This window comes from Mesoplodon bidens (assembly GCF_964165515.1).
Source record: "Mesoplodon bidens genome assembly, chromosome: 11".
NCBI lineage: Eukaryota > Metazoa > Chordata > Mammalia > Artiodactyla > Ziphiidae > Mesoplodon > Mesoplodon bidens.
In genome coordinates, this window is record NC_138167.1 from 51,874,556 (window position 1) to 51,892,778 (window position 18,223).

The following is an 18,223-nucleotide window of genomic DNA, read 5'->3' on the forward strand; positions in this document are numbered from 1 at the left end:
ACAATTCTCGGAATGACATGTCAAGGACAACCAAGGTCCCATGATTATTGGAAGTTACAACACAGTATGTGGTTTTTTGATGTAGGGTGTATGTATAAGTTTTATGATGACTTTAGTGTTTACCATCAGAACTGTCTTCACTTTATTTGTAACCTCCTTCACCTCCCCACAGCCACGAATATCAAACCTGGAGTCTGATGTCCCTGTCACCAACATGAGCCATGTACCACTTACTGCTGTAAGAGAAAGCCACCAGAGCAGGAGGAATCAGGAACTGGAGAAAGGGGATGATGATTAGGTATACATATACAGGAAGTGATTTTTCCCTCTGGTATTAAGTGAGGGGCAGAAGCAAGGGCCATGATGATGTCCTCAGGATCCCCTGCCACCTTAGACCTCAGCAGAGGCCGTGACCTGTGTCTTCCAAACGGGGGAGGTGGTCAAGTTGGAGCCATGTGCTGTGGAACAGCTGACCCTCCTTGGCTCTTTGCTTAATGGCACAGAGCATGGGCAAACATGGGGTTACGTGGCAATGGTGTTGCATGAGACACCCAGCGTTTTTGCTTTCTGTGTGTCCTCGTGATAGAGCTCGTCTCTGCAACCCTTAACATAAAGGGCCAGCTCAATGATGAATTACCTCACTGGTCATTTTATGTATTTCTTTTATACTAATTTTTATAAAGTCTATTTGACAAAAAAATTAGTAACTTGAACCCTGACATATACTTATAGCCTTCTGTACAAGACATACCACAGAGCCCGAAAAAGTCAGGACCGCCAGGGAACTGAACCTAGCAGAGCTTGACACTCGGTAGTGTGAGGATCAAAGATTTTTGTCAGATTGGTTGATATCAGCCTTGCCTGTGGATCACATCAGTCCTGATGTGCCTTTTAAAACCAAGGAAAAGTTCTGAATTATTTCCACCAAAGAAAAAGCCTCTATTTCTGAACTGTATTGAAAGGCACGCTTTTATTGGAAATGTAAATAGTCCGTTGGTTTTCCACAATGGTCACCATCACTGATATTCATTTCATGATGAGAATTCTATGGAGAAATGAAGGTCAAAGCTTCCTTAGACTCCTCTCATGAGGAAAACTATTATATTTTTAAAATGTTGTCAATGACACATATGTAGACAGATAAATATTTATATGGAAACATACCGCCTAGTCAGTGAATAGAAATGGGAATAGAAATGATGTGCTCTGGGAATCCTCCCTGTGTGACTGTACTTTCAAATCAGGAGAGAACTGTTTCTTTTGCCATTTCTATCCCTGTGGCTAATGGGGAAAGGTCAGTTTTTCAGATCACATAAGAAGAGAGGGATTTTGATTCTTCCTCAGTTTGCGGAAAGGAACAGACGAGAGGGCCCAAAAGGTTTGCTGCGTTAAACCTATAACATAGTTTTCTTGACTCTCAATCTAGTCCTACTTCTGTGGTATTGGAAGTATTGATTGGAGCAGTAATCTATAGTATAGGAAAAGGTAAAAAGTTATCAGGTTAGTTAGTAGAAATAGAAGGCAATAAAGTAGTAAATTTAGGAGAAACTCTGAAGGTAAGACAGATGATGGAGAGAGAGAAAGACTACAGATTGAACTGTGGAATTACTGGTATTCCCCTAAACCATAAGAGTAGGGCAGAAGAGTGCACGGTAAAAATCCAACCAGGAAGGGTTAAAGGTCTTTGGTCAAAGCTGTACTATGCATTTGCCTCTCAATGCTGCCTAGGCATTGGACCCCACTTTATGGTTCAAAAGAAAAATAGCCTAATTTAAAAAAATAATAATATAACCAATAAATAGAGGCAGAGCTATATATGGCCTAGGAAACACTGTTTTGTGGGAAAGTCTGGGGAGAAGTTGGGTGGAATTGGGTTACAAATAACTAATGATGTCATCATGGGAAAGAAAATGATTTATGTATCAAATGGCTGACTTCAGCCTGAAAACTCCAGAGCAGCTCTTAGGTTTCGTTGGTCTGTTGCTTCTCCCCTGACTTTGATCAGGATCAGTATCAGGCAGAAGTAAGGAAGCAATGTACTATATTGGTTTAGTCTGCTCTAGCATGGGCAATAGGAAGGAAACTCCAGATGCTCTGAACCCCAGGCCTGGGATAAGGTGGGATTCTCATACTCCTGGAGCTTCACAGAAGAGACAGGAAGTCTGGGAAGCCTAAGGTTTGGATCAATGACCTGCCTTTGCCATTACTTCAAGGAACTGGGCCCGGTCAAGAGGATGGGGGGTCCAAAAACATGAACAATAACAATAAAGCACTTATACCTCCCTTACATGTCAGCATTTTAAGTCCTGCTGTAGGACCACACGTTTAATTGCCACAAAAAAACCTGTAGCACCAGTAGGAACTATTAATCCCTTTTAAGAAATGTGCAGACTAAGGCTCAAAGGATTGTACATTATTTGTGGAAGGTCAAACCACAGGTGGCAAGTCAGAGAATCCAAATTTATGAACTCTTGTTCCAGTTCTCTTTTCCATTTTAGTAAGTAGAGCCATCATAAAATGGAGTCAAAATCATAATCCACAATTAATGCAGAAATTTCCAAAAGGCATTACCTCAAATTTTAAGGAAATTACAAGCTTAAAGTTCATATATTTCCTTTTAAATAGTTTTTCCCAATGGAAATAGATGAGGCAGCCTGGCCTTAATGTCTGGCTTATTCTCATTGCTATTTCTAATGATTACAAATAAATAACATCTTCAAATTTCGATTTTAAAGTTAACAAAATGGAATTCATCTGGTAATTTGTTCTGGTAACATTCTAAAATTGAACAGAGGTGGGAGGGAGCTCAAAAACAGGCTAGACAAACTCTTTTATGGTTACTTGATACTCTTGCAGGATGATGACAGTAGTAGCAGTTAAGATATAACTGCTTCCTGTGCCCTGAAAACACCTGTTCTAGGTAAGAAGCAAAGCTATCAATAGAAGTGGCAGTAACTGTTGTGAGAATCTCCCTGCAGGATCAGGAACACATCTGTAGTTGCATATCCCTGCCAAATCGTGTTTAGTTTGGGCATCATCTTTCTTTTGATAAGACCTCTCATTTTCAAGTGAATGAATTTGAATAAAGCTAATTAGGATTAACTACACTTATGAAAGGTGTCAATGAAGGTTAGAGTGTTCCTTTTTTATGAGAGTTACGCTCTTTGCACTCTGAGACACTCCTGTAAACTTACAGGACCTAGGGCCTTTAAGCTACATACTGTCTTTAATTAACTCAATGGTTAGAAAGAGAAGTTACTCTCCTGGCAGATGAACTCAGCATGAAACATGGTTTGTCTAATTGTTGCAGACGTATAGTAATAAAGATTGATAATGCACAAAAGAGATTAAACAGACAACTCTCAGAACTCCTTAGTTACCATTAAGTTAGTAGGTTCAGTGAGGAAAACAAATGTAGAAAACTATTTTTAAAGTCCTTAAAGAATGTTTCATATGGTCTTCTGAGACAGGCCATACAGCATTTCTTACCTGAAAAGTATACATATCAGAAAACAACAAACAGACAATCTTCACAAAATTATTTAGAATTTCACAGGAAAGAATTTTCCACTAATTGTATGAATGTGTATATGTTTGTATGCCACACATATGTGCATATGTGTATGTTTTTGTATGTACACATATATATGCATTTTATAAATAAATATATACTGGTGGACAGTCATTTGTATTAAAATTGTATTGACTTTTTTCCTGAGGTAAACAGATATTGCATATAATCTCTAGATTTGTCCATATTTATGAATTTGTTCCCCTTGAAACAGAGGTAACTATTTTGCTCTAAACCATGAAAAGCAGTGTGTATCCAATAAAATCCAATTCACATTAGTTGAGAAAATGAAACTATATCTCTAATCCTTGGGAGGACAGACGAATGATATAACAAAACAAAGAGTACGGCTGTGTCAAAAAGGGGCTGGAGATCAGGATGCTGGGCTGACAGGCACACAGAGCTCAGCATTTCCTGTGACTTGTTGCTTGAAAAACCGGGGATAAATGGACTTGGATTATCTAACAAACCAGTTACTGAAATGACTGTACGTTCAAATTTTGTGAAATAAATGAGACTTTCTCATGTTTGAGGGCTTTGCACAAATGTAATAATGCTAACCATGAAAACAAGGTCCTTTTTTCTTTGGAATGTTATTTGACATGTAACATGAAATAAAATAATCCATGATGTTATTTGTTAAAAAAAAAAAGTAGTGTATATCCAACATTATGAACATGTCTTCCATCTGACGTTTGAAATGGGTGAAGTTAAAATTTCTTACCATCCAAGCTGTGACAAAGTCCCCCATCCAGGTCCCTACTGCAGCTAATTTCATGAAACTTTCATTTCGGATGCCCATATAGTCTGTAATGATATACGCTCTGTGGAAACAAACACACAAGACATTGTCCAGACTCAGAGAGCCATACAGTCAAAACTTTCTGGTTCAGCAACACGCAAAGGGGCTTCTTCCCCTTTCCACAAGCTTTCTTGCCTTTCATCTCATCATCTATGCTTACAAATCTGAAAGGCTAGGAGGAGCTCTGAGGGTGTCTGGGTCAGTTCCAATTAGATTTGAAGACTGACTGTGACTATATCAATTACCACGTGCCTTTTGTTTTTGAGCCATAGGACTGACAATAGCTTTTGGAAAATCAAACAGAAATACTCAGCAAAGGCATCATTTCACACTCACTCAAGTATGAGGAGCACAGAAACAATTCCTTAATTAGAATAACTTGAAAGGAAGAGAAGAGCTCACTTTCCTTCAGTTCTGTCGAGTCAGAACTATTGAAAAGGTGCTGGGAATAGGCTTTAGGTATAATATATCTGAATAATGTTCAGAAGAATATCAAGATTAGAGAAAATTTTCCACACAGTGAAGTGATGTAAAAATTGACTCAAATATACGTGGTTTAAATTATTACTTAAATGGCAATAACCAGAAGACTTCATTTCATCACTCTTTTTACATAGCTAATTCTTGTTTGCTTGCTATATACCACCAACTCATATGTCTCACAGCTCAAAGAGAGATTCAAAGGTATACCCAATCATTAAATACAAGTAATATGACCATGCTTATTGTTTATTAAGCATTTTCATTTTCTTGTTTGATAGTCAAGAAAATTCTAAGTATCATTTTTACCATCTTGTAATTTCTCTGAGAAAAATGGGACTCAAAGAGATCAGTTAATCTGCTCAATCAATACCACATAACAAATGAATGGTAGCTAGGAACCAAACTTGTCTCTCTCTATATTTTTAACTATAAGTTTTTCACTCAGATTTCTTTTACTTTATTTTTATTTTTAATTTATTGGGGTTAGTTGCTAGGTTTCTTTTCCTTTAAATTTTGTTCCTTTTCTTAAACATGATAATACCTGTACAACTTAGAGCGTCAGTTAAACATGACTCTTCTTAGATTAAATTCATTTTTTAACTTTTTATTTCGTATTGGAGTATTAACTTTAAAACAATATTCAGTAGAGAATGATATGTTTGTTAGTTATCTATTGAAACTATGAAGAAGCACATTTTTGAAGTCGCTGAGAGTTAAACCATTTGCAATTCAGTTATTTTTTTCCAGAGTTATTTCAGATAGTTTTTTATCCATAACATAAACAGATATTTACATAGTTTTTTAACAACAAAAACAAACTTATGAATTCTTAAAACAATTCTTTTTCCACATGCTTCATTCTTTGGAGGGGCTATGTAAATATCTTAAAGTCTATGGAGGGGGCTATGTAAATATCTTAAGGTCTCATCTCAAAATTCTGGGTCTCTAATTCCATGTGCTTCCATAATAGCCAAAAAATTTTTAGCTACCATAAATTGCATGCTAGCAATGTTCTAGAGATTGTTATTAGCACTTTGAAAACTGAATCTCCATCAACTTTCATATCAGAAAAGTGAAATGTATTATTATTCCTGTTTCACAGATATGGAATTAAGCCTTTAGAGAGTTTTTGCAACTTTCTCAAGGTCAAGCATCTAGTAAATGGACAAGATTTGAATCTAAATTTGATTGACTCCCAAATCCCGGCACTTAACCACTGTGCTATACCTTCTTCCTACAAGTGTTAGTAGAGATATAAAAAACACAAAGAATATCTCTGTTCCCCAGTATTTTAGTAAGACAATGACAATCAAGAATTTCTTCCTGTGAAGATAATTCATAATAAGAAGTCAAGAGTCACATCCAGAAGCTACAACTCCCCAGAGCTACCATTAGGTTTTGGACTCCCACTTATACTGAGTTCATCCATCTAAGCAGTTCTTGGGCAGTGAGCTCAGTGTACTATGGAGTATTAGCTCTGTTAATTGTCCAGCTTTTTCAATGACACCTATTTTGAAGATTTTGTTCAATGATACATCTCTACCTGTCCACTCTGCCAATTAATTCTAGAATACATTGGGCTAGGGTAGAAATTTCTGGCTACATTCTTTGTGGTTGTATAGATGTGTGTAAGAGAAGACATCATTCTTCTATTTCAGTATCTAAAAATAGGGATGAGATGGTAAGCATGCAACAGACCAATGACCCAGCCAAGAACAACTAAAAGATCTAAACAAAATGTAAAAGTCACTCCCAAAATCTGCTTAAAGGCATCTGAGAGCTGATGAAGCAATGAGGACAAGAAAAACCAAGACACCAGATTGGAGAGAATTGTGGAAATGTTAGCTATACTATATTTTCTCTGGAGACATTAACTGATTCTGTGTGCAAGACAAGAGGAGGAGGATCTGGGGTTTTCCTGGGCAGAGGGCAGTCTCAGTGGGTTAGAGGGGCAACATTTGAAATTTAAGGAGCCAAGATTCTGTGAGAAAAGAGAGGCCCAGAAGAGAGCATGATACACAGTTGGTTGTCCTTTCAAGACATTTACCAAATTATGAATTTGAACACTGGGGATGCTGAGAGACTAAGCAGAAAGTCTCTGTAAAGTATAGCAGAGGTTTGGCAACTTCACCATGCTGAGGAAACTATTATAGTTCAGAGCCTGCTAGGGAGAATGGCCCAAGATATACAGGGATATGGCAGGCTAGAGAAAACCAGAGATGGATGGGTCCTTGATGAAGCTGTAAATCAGTCCTTACCCAGTCCATTCCATGACTGAGTTAAAGTGATCAGCTTCTATTCTTTCCAACTAACAGAGGAAAGAGTGAACCTTTTCAGGAAGAATAAAGTATCATCTAGATCCTCTATACATTTTTATGTATAAAATCCATCACTCATTTAAAAATCACTAGGATGTTAAGAAACAGGTTCCCATCACTGAAAACCATGAGAGAAGACAATAGCTAAAACTAGATAATAAGCTCCAGGAGGACTGGGAGTTATTTTAGCTAATTTTTTCACTGTTAATTCCCCAGAACCTAGAGCACTGCCTGAAAACAGTAAGTGATCAATAAACATCTGCTTAATGTATGAATTAACAAAGTGACCCAAGTTATTCATATTTATTGATATATTACATACGTAAACCTATGTATATTAAACCCTAGAAACAGCAATAAAATAAGATTTAATTATGAAGAATTTTACCACAGAGAAAACCATTAAATATGTTTTTTAATTGTTTTGTGCTTTCACTTCTCCAACTACATTTGTATTTCCTTGATTGCAGAATAACTGTCCTGTATTCATCTAGAAAGATATGTCAGCACAAAATAGGGGAATGTCCCTCCTCTGTGGCTGTGGGCACATGGTGAGTACTGGCCATGATAATGCAGAGGAAATGGCACAGAGAATTTTTGAATTAATTAATATATTTAAAAGTGAAGAGTGATATATATAAAATTTAGTAGTTATTCTAGACATTTCTCCAAAGAAGACATACAGATGACCAACAGGCACAGGAAAAGATGCTCAACATTGCTAATTATTAGAGAAATGCAAATCAAAACTACAATGAGGTATCAGCTCACACCAGTCAGAATGGCCATCATCAAAAAGTCTACAAATAATAAATGCTGGAGGGGGTGTGGAAATGAGGGAACCCTCCTACACTGTTGGTGGGAATGTAAATTGGTACAGCCACTATGGAGAACAGTATGGAGCTTCCTTAAAAATTTACAAATAGAGCTACCATATAATGCAGCAATCCCACTCCTGGGCATATATCCAGAGAAAAACATGGTTCGAAAGGATACATACACCCCAATGTTCACTGCAGCTCTATTTACAATAGCCAAGACATGGAAGCAACTTAATGTCCTAAATGGATAAAGATGTGTATGTGTGTATATATATATATATATATATATATATACACACACACACAGTGGAATACTACTCAACCATTAAAGAGAATGAAACAATGCTATTTGCAGCAACATGGATGGACCTGGAGATAATCATGCTAAGTAAGTCAGAGAAAGACAAATATAATAGGACACCGCTTATATGCAGAATCTAAAAAAATTGATACAAATGAACTTATTTACAAAACAGAAAGAGACTCACAGACATAGAAAACAAACTTATGGTTACCAAAGGGGAAAGGTCGGGGGGGAGGGATAAATTGGGAGTTTGGGATTAACATATACACACTACTATATATATATATATATATATATATTTTTTTTTTTTTTTTTTTTTTTTTTGCGGTATGCGGGTCTCTCACTGTTGTGGCCTCTCCTGTTGCGGAGCACAGGCTCCGGACATGCAGGCTCAGCGGCCATGGCTCACGGGCCCAGCCGCTCTGCGGCATGTGGGATCTTCCTGGACCGGGGCACGAACCCATGTCCCCTGCATCGGCAGGCAGACTCTCAACCACTGCGCCACCAGGGAAGCCCTACACTACTATATTTAAATTAGATAACCAACAGGACCTACTGTATAGCACAGGGAACTCTGCTCAATAATCTGTAATAACCTAAATGGGAAAATAGTTTGAAAAGGAAAAGATAAATGTATATGTATAAGTGAATCACTTTGCTGTACACCTGAAACTAACACAATATTGTAAGTCAACTACAGTCCCACATAAAATAAAAATGTTTTTTAAAAAGATATATTGTACCAAAAAATTTTAGTAGTTATTCTTAATTTTTCTGTTTTGGACAAACGTAAAGAAGAATTACAAATATGCAGACCTGCCATAAACACTTTCAACCACTAGTTCACTGAGTTGCACATTCATTAACATTTAACAATACTTCCTGCTCAGGGTGTAAAGGATAGAGTGTGCATATATTTATATCAGCAATTCTGGCCAGTTTGAATATCACATTGGACTCTGAAAATGCGAAGTTGTGGAGTTTATATACACAACAGTTTAAATTGTATTTGCTAGGAGGCACCATTAAAGTTTTAGTTTCATTCAGAGTTTTAGCTAATTATTTCAACTATTCATACGTCTTTTGTTTGTTTTGCTTTGAGCTTTAGCTGGCTTTCTATGCTTAGATCTAGAAAAGCTTGCAGTCTTACCAGCCTTCCAGGTAAGTATTTATTGTTGATATTTTCTTTAAAGATTCTAAATGAATTTGTTTTCAAGCTACAACTTCAGTTTTTTTTTCCTTGAGATTTCAAGCCTAACTGTTAAATCCATAACATATGTGTGTAAACGTCAACAGGATCTTGGAAATGTTCATAATTATCATAACAACCTGAAAACATGAGCTACTAAGCCTACTGTACCTAGTGAAACCTATGTGCTAAATGGCCATAAACTAAACAGACTCTAACATGGGCTAAATAGTCGATGAAATGATAATATAATGAATTGGCCTTACAGGTGAGAGTCTTGAGCACTAGCAACAGAGGCTCCAGTTTACTTCAGTCTATTACTTATATGTAAGTAGATGCAGTTAATGCCAGGTGATTTAGGAGCTGAATCTCTAAAAGTTTAACAAGAGGCAGTAAACATAGATCACCAAACCAGTATTGATTCATGCTTCACTGAAGACCCATCTGTGGCCAGCTGGATTCATAACGTCACAGCTGTCTCTCTCAGCCATGTTCGGGCAACATAAACAAGATTGGGGGCTTCATACACAAGTAAATCATGGACAGGAAGTTGACTTACCTGCATTAAACACAATGAAACTCAAGCAAAAACTCTAAATGTTCTTAAGGCTTGAGGTGAAAATCTGTCACTATAAAATGCCAGAAATTAAACCTAGATTTATTATATTAACCTTTCTCAATCTTTTCACTTGTAATGAAATGATTAATAGGCTTTAATCCAGTCACTTGTTCAACTGTTATACAAATAACCACATTTTAGTATTTCTGCTCAAAATAGCTAGTTATTGACTATTGAAAGACTTTGATAGAGCTCAATACATGTGTATGGGCATTCCAGGCAAGACCTAGGGTATGAAGTACAGAGCAAGATCCATTGGAAGGTGACAAATGTCGCAGACAATTGTTAGAAGGAGGCTGGAGTGATCAAAATTGCATTTGGCCCCAAAAATGCTTACAGATAAAATACCAACGCAAATTCCCCAACTTTAGTCATTCATTCCCTCTAACTTCTATAAAGAAGACATATATAAGACTATAGATGGAGTTTTCATTGGACAAATCCATCCTGATTGCTAACACATATACACATTAACTCTTCCTTTCATTTTTGTCTTGCTTAAGCCCATTCAGTGAAATTCGTTTGTAGTAGATACAGAAACCTTACTATAACATCAATTCCTCCCTGTCTTTTACCCTCAACATTTGGTTAACCACTGAGGGTACTTCTGAAAGGGCCTCAAATCTATGCTGTTTTTCTGTTATCACCACTACCAATGTCTTAACTCTGTTCATAACCATCTCTAATCTGAATTATACAATAACCTCCTATTTCCCTGTGATTATCTTCACTTCACTATAGATTCTTTATTGCCACTATGGTAACTTCTGGAGAATTAATATGGTGTACTAGAAGAGCAAGAGTCCTGGAACCAGAAAGTATTAGGTTTGCAAACCACCTCCCCACTTTATGACCTGGGACAAATGATTAAGTTGATAATCATCCATTCCCTTATCTGTAGAATGGGGATAAAAATAACTTCCCTTCACAGGGTTTCTTGAGGATTACATGAAATAAAGAATATAGAGCTTCTAGCACAACTATTTCATAATAGGTGTGAAAAAAAATGTTAGATCTCTGACATACGGGCTCACATTTCCAAAATAATGTAGTGGTTCCCAAAAAGCAAAGCATGAATAAGAAGATCCTTCACTCTCTCCAAGCTATCTTATTTTTCAGATTCATATTTCAGCTCACAGTCTCCTTTTTTCAGGCCCTCTTCCCCACCATGAAACCAATCTCACCAACTATCCCACCATCCTATGATGTACCTTAGCATCTTTGCATGCAATGCTCCCATTGTCTGGAATGCCATACCTTTCTTCTGGCCTAAGATTACTAACTAAGCCTGTCCACTGAGAAATCGACTGCTATTATTCCTATAAGTCACCCCTTCCCTGGTGTTACTGTAACACTTTGAATATACTTCTGTTAAACAAATTTCCCAAAGTCTTCTAATGATTGTCTCACATTGCCCCTTTCTACCACAAGACTTAGTTCATCAAGTGTAAAGAAAATATTTCTTTCATCTAGGCAGTTGAAAATTTTTGTTCGGTGTATAGTATGATTTAGGAATACAAAAATACTTAAATGAATGAAGCAATGAATTAATGAATTAATATAAAAAGATTATTTAGATCATCTGACACCAGGGCCAACTAGGAAGAGAATAAAAGGCTAAAGATAAAAACAAGGATTCACAATATAAGAAAAACTAAAAGAAAACCACAGATAAATTGTGGGCCATGTAATTAACTATGATGTTCTAACAAAGTTAGAATAGAATATCACTCTATAATTTTTATACCTCTTCTAGAATAAAAAAAAACTAGAGGGTAGGATATAATCAAATCAAAATAAAGAACCCATCTTTGACTTTCTGCAATCACACACTGGAAATTTATTTAATTTGAATATAAGTTAGTTGGCTAATAATGAAAAAAGTGAAATCTTGTAAAATCTCTGCATGGTATCTACTGAATCTTATTGTTTTAAAACAATCCTTTTAAATGAGGCTAGATAGCAATCTATAACTTCGTGTACCAATTTGCTGGCACAAACAGTGAAAGAGCTATATAGAAAAATACATTTATTTTATCCATGTGAAAAAAGAAAGAAAATTTATTTCATCACCCTTCAAATGTATACTGCCAAATTACATTCGTTGTTTGTCCTATAAAGTCAATGGTGAAGATAACTGCCAAGGAGCAGGATAAAGAAAAAAGAATGAAAAGAATTGAGGACAGTCTCAGAGACCTCTGGGACAACATGAAATACACCAACATTCGAATTTAGGGGTCCCAGAAGAAGAAGAGAAAGAGAAAGGATTTGAGAAAATATTTGAAGAGATCATAGTTGAAAACTTCCCTAACTTCCCTAACATGGGAAAGGAAATATCCACCCAAGTCCAAGAAGCACAGAGAATCCCATACAGGATAGACCCTAGGAGAAGCACATTAAGACAGATATTAATCAAACCAACAAAAATTAAATTCAGACAAAAAATATTAAAAGCAGCAAGGGAAAAGCAACAAATAACATAAAAGGGAATCCCCATTAGGTTATCAGCTGATTTCTCAGCAGAAACTCAGCAGGCCAGAAGGGAGTGGCAGGATATATTTAAAGTGATGAAAGGGAAGAAACTACAACCAAGGTTATTCTACCCAGGAAGGATCTCATTCAGATTCAACAGAGAAATCAAAAGCTTTACAGATAAGCAAAAACTAAGAGAATTCAGCACCGCCAAACCAGCTTTACAACAAATACTAAAGGAACTTCTCTAGGCTGGAAACACAAGAGAAGAAAAATATCCACAAAAACAAACCCAAAACAATTAAGAAAATGGTAATAGGAACATACATATCGATAATTACCTTAAATGTGAATAGATTAAATGTTCCAACCAAAAGACACAAACTGGCTGAATGGGTCCGAAAACATGACCTGTATATATGCTGTCTATAAGAGACCCACTTCAGACCTAGGGACACATACAGACTGAAAGTGAGGGGATGGAAAAAGATATTTCATGCAAATGGAAACCAAAAGAAAGCTGGAGTAGCAAAACTCATATCAGGTGAAATAGACTTTAAAATAAAGGCTGTTACAAGAGAAAAGGAAGGACACTACATAATGATCAAGGGATCAATCCAAGAAGAAGATATAACAATTGTACATATTTATGCGCCCAACATAGGAGCACCTCAATACATAAGGCAAATGTTAACAGCCATGAAAGGGGAAATCAACAGTAACACAATAATAGTGGGGGACTTTACACCTCACACCAATGGACGGATCATCCAGACAGTAAATTAATAAGGAAACACAAGCTTTAAATGACACAACAGACCAGATAGATTTAATTGATATTTATAGGACATTCCATTTGAAAACAGCAGATTACACTTTCTTCTCAAGTGTACACAGAACATTCTCCAGGATAGCTCACAACATTCTCCAGGATAGGTCACATCTTGGGTCACAAATCAAGCCTTGGTAAATTTAAGAAAATTGAAATCATATCAAGCATCTTTTCCGACCACAGCGCTATGAGATTAGAAATAAATTACAAGAGAGAAAAGTAAAAAACACAAACACATGGAGGCTAAACAATATGTTACTAAATAACCAAGAGATCACTGAAGAAATCAAAGAGAAGGTCAAAAAAATACCTAGAGACAAATGACAATGAAAACCCGAAAAAGAGGTAATTTTATAGCAATACAATCCTACCTCAAGAAACAAGAAAAATCTCAAAGAAACAATCTATCCTTACACCTAAAGGAACTAGAGAAAGAAGAACAAACAAAACCTAACATTAGCCGAAGGAAAGAAATCATAAAGATCAGAGCAGAAATAAACAAAATAGAAACAAAGGAAACAATAACAAAGAGCAATAAAACTAAAGACTGGTTCTTTGAGAAGATAAATAAAGTTGATAAACTTTTAGCCTGTCTCATCAAGAAACAGAGGGAGAGGACTCAAGTCAATAAAATTAGAAATGAAAAAAGAGAAGTTACAATGGACACTGCAGAAATACAAAGTATCATAAGAGACTACTACAAGAAACTATATGCCAATAAAATGGACAATCTGGAAGAAATGGACAAATTCTTGGAAAGGTACAACTTTCCAAGACTGAACCAGGAAAAAATATAAAATATAAACAGACAAATCACAAGTAGTGAAATTGAAACTGTAATTAAAAACCTTCCAACAAACAAAAGTCCAGGACCAGATGGCTTCACAGGCAAATTCTATCAAACGTTTAGAGAAGAGCTAACACCTATCGTTCTCAAACTCTTCCAAAAAAATTGCAGAGGGAGGAATACTCCCAAACTCATCCTACGAGGCCGCCATCACCCTGATACCAAAACCAGACAAAGATGTCACAGAAAAAGAAAATTACAGACCAGTATCACTGATGAACGTATACACAAAAATCCTCAACAAAATACTAGCATACAGAACCCAACAACACATTGAAAGGATCACACACCATAATCAAGTGGGATTTATCCCAGGGATGCAAGGATTCTTCAATATATGCAAATCAATCAACATGATTCACCATATTAACAAATTGAAGAACAAACACCATATGATCATCTCAACAGATGCAGAAAGAGCTTTTGACAAAATTCCACACCAGTTTATGATCAAAACTCTCCAGAAAGTAGGCATAAAGGGAACCTACCTCAACATAATAAAGGCCATATATGACAAACCCACAGCAAACATCATTCTTAATGGTGAAAAACTGAAAGCATTTCCTCTAAGATCAGGAACAGACAAGACAAGGATGTCCACTCTCGCCACTCTTATTCAAAATAGTTTTGGAAGGCAACCAGAGAAGGAAAAAGAATAAAAGGATTATAGATTGGAAAGGAAGAAGTAAAACTGCCACTGTTTGCAGAGGACATGATACTGTACATAGAAAATCCTAAAAACGCCACCAGAAAACTACTAGAGCTAATCAATGAATTTGGTAAAGTTGCAGGATACAAAATTAACACACAGAAATCTCTTGCATTCCTATACACTGATGATGAAAAATCTGAAAGAGAAATTAAGGAAACAACCCCATTTACCACTGCAACAAAAAGAATAAAATACCTAGGAATAAACCTACCTAGGGAGACAAGAGACCCATATGCAGAAAACTATAAGACACTGATGAAAGAAATTAAAGATGATACCAACAAATAGAGAGATATACCATGTTCTTAGATTGGAAGAATCAATATTGTGAAAATGACTATACTACCCAAAGCAGTATAAATTTTTTGCAAAGTAGATTGAGAAATAGTGACGGTTTCAACTTCTTCTGTTGTATGAAATCCTTCTGGGGATATTAAGGAAGGAACTAAATTCTGCTTCTGAACCTCAACAATACTCAGGGACTGAAGGCTCAGTATTTCTGGTTGTGAGGGAGAGGAAGGATGGAACTGAAAACAGGAGTTGGAAATCCTGCATGATGAGTAGTTTATGTACTCTCTTCCAGCCAATAAAACCAGAAAATGACTTTTGTCCCATGAGCTAAGATGAGCATTTGCTACCTGGAGAAATTCAAGCAGAGAGTTAGACACCTTAATGAGAAGAAAAGCTATAAAAATACACCTTTTATATTAAATGAGTCCCATTACCTAAATACTGTTTATATGGGTTGAAGACAGAAGTTTCATCTCAAAGAAAACTGACCAGCTCTGCCCTCGCCAAAAAAAGTCATTAAGAATTGAAGAGCACCCAGTGAAATAAGCAAATTCCCATTGACCACAATCCCCCTCCATACAAGTCTTACTGGTTACAAGCCTTGTTATGCACAGAGACTTTCCAACCATCTTTTACAGCCCACTATTGAAAATGAACTCACTAACATGTATTTGAGGTAAATTTCTAACAAGAAAAGAAAGCTCAAAACTAAACAAAAATGAGGTACTCACTCAGAGGAAATAGACAATACAGACAGCAGAGAAAAAAAGTGTCCAGAGAGAATAAAGATATTTTTCAGACATGCAAATTCAGAATTCAATTATATGCTGTCTATAAAAAAATACAACTAAAACTAACACTACATGAGGGTTGAAAATAGAATAGTAAGAAAGGTTTAAAAGATAACATGCAAACAATAAAAAGAAGAAATGTGGAATAGCTATAATAATATAAATCAAGGCAAAACATATTATTATAAAGTGAGAGAACCTTACTAATGACAAAAGATTCAACCCATCAGGAAGATATAAGGTACCACCAAAATACAGGAATTAAAGTAAATTTATAAAGTGGTAAGAAAAAATAGACAAATTCACATAGAAAATGTATAAGATGTCAACATATTTCCCTCAATAACCAATGAAACAAGCAGACAAAAATATGTGAGGACCTAAAGGATTTGAATGAGATGATTAGCAAACTCTCTAATGTGTGTGTATATCACCCCATATGTACAGAATACACATTCTTTTCATGCAACAGAGAACATTTAGACATCTTGAAAATAAACAAGGCTATAAAGCAAGTCTCAAAATTTTTTAAATGACTGATTTATATATTCTTTGACCATAATGTAACTAGACTATAAATCAATAATAAAAAGATAGCTTGGGGCTTCCCTGGTGGCGCAGTGGTTGAGAGTCCGCCTGCCGATGCAGGGGACACGGGTTCGTGCCCCGGTCTGGGAAGATCCCACACGCCGCGGAGCAGCTGGGCCCGTGAGCCATGGCTGTTGAGCCTGTGCGTCCGGAGCCTGTGCTCTGCAACGGGAGAGGCCACAACAGTGAGAGGCCCATGTAAGGCAAAAAGAAAAAAAATAAAAAATAAAGATAGCTTGACAATCCCCCCAGATCTTTGGAAACGAAGAAATACACTTCAAGTAACATGTGAGTCAAAATTGAAATCTCAGTGGGACAGAGAAAATATTTTGAACTGGATAGTAATACAAATATTGTTAGATATACCTAAAATCATGCTTAAACTTTCAATTTTAAACAAATATATTTTAAAAAGAACAAACACTAAAAATTAATGAATTAAGAATCTTTCTCAAGAAATTAAAGAAGTAGAAAAATACACCCAAAAAGATAAAAATAATAAAAAGTTTAAAAAATAAAATTTAATTAAACAAGTGGGAAGAAAAAATGGAACTATACAATAGAGAGGATGAACAAAGTTGGCTCTGTGAAGACATAAAATTGATCATTCTCTAGCAAGACTGATCAAAATATAAAGAGAGAAGGTACAAGTAACAATTTCTGACAAATAACCATGTCAGAAATGAAAAAGGGGAATCGCTGCAGACCCTGCAGAGGTTAAACAAATAATAAGCGTGCATTTGATGAAATTTAGATGAAATCAACACATATCTAGAAAAACATTTACAAATTACCAAAATGTACATAGGAACCAAAAGAGAATTTAAAACATAGATCTATTCACAAACTTGAATTTATAATTAGAAACTTCTCCACAGGAAAGTTCCAGGCCCAGACATGGGCCAAAGAGAAATGTGCAGGAATGTTTATAGCATCATTATTTGTAATAGCCTGAAAGTGGAAACAGCCAGAATGTCTAGCAACAGAAGAATGGATAGATATATCACGGCACAGCCATACAATGGAGACGATTCAACAACGAAAGTGAACAAATTACTACTATACAAAGCCTGTATGGAGCTCAGAGACTTACATAAAAGAAGCCAGACAAAAATAAAAGAGAACATATTGTATGATTATAAGTATATAAAGCTCAGAAACAGGCAAAACTAAACTATAGTGATTAGGAAAGTATTATAAGTGGTAAAACTACAAAAAAAAAAAAAAAGCAAGAAAGCATAGAGAATAAAAGTGAGATAGGGGTTACTTTGGAGACAGAGAGCTTTATTATAAGGAAAGACAGCCAGAGGGTTTCTGGGGTGCTGGCAATGTTTTTTGTTTGTTTGTTTGTTTAATACAAATGGTAATAACATGGGTAACATGGGTGTTCACTTAAAAATATTTGATAATAATTCACTTTGCAATAATTAAGCTGTATATACGTGTTCTATGTGCTTTTGTATAGGTATGTTATTTCCATATTTTCAAAAAGTTTACCAAAAAGAAAGTACTTATTATTATAGAAAATATTAAGAAATGGTAGCTATTACTGTCACCTAAGAGGAGAAACACTGGGGTCGCAA

General features: G+C 35.9%; 1 protein-coding gene across 1 annotated transcript in view; it reads right to left on the reverse strand.

The window, feature by feature from the left end:
* The window catches only part of TMEM117 (transmembrane protein 117), a gene marked incomplete at its 5' end in the record, with an annotated part of 516,641 nt that overhangs the window by 244,189 nt on the left and 254,229 nt on the right, over positions 1-18,223 (reverse strand). Inside the window, one exon of the mRNA XM_081247914.1 lies at positions 4,296-4,395. Within this exon, the coding sequence (XP_081104040.1) occupies positions 4,296-4,395 (100 nt within the window). The remainder of the gene's footprint in view (positions 1-4,295; positions 4,396-18,223) is intronic.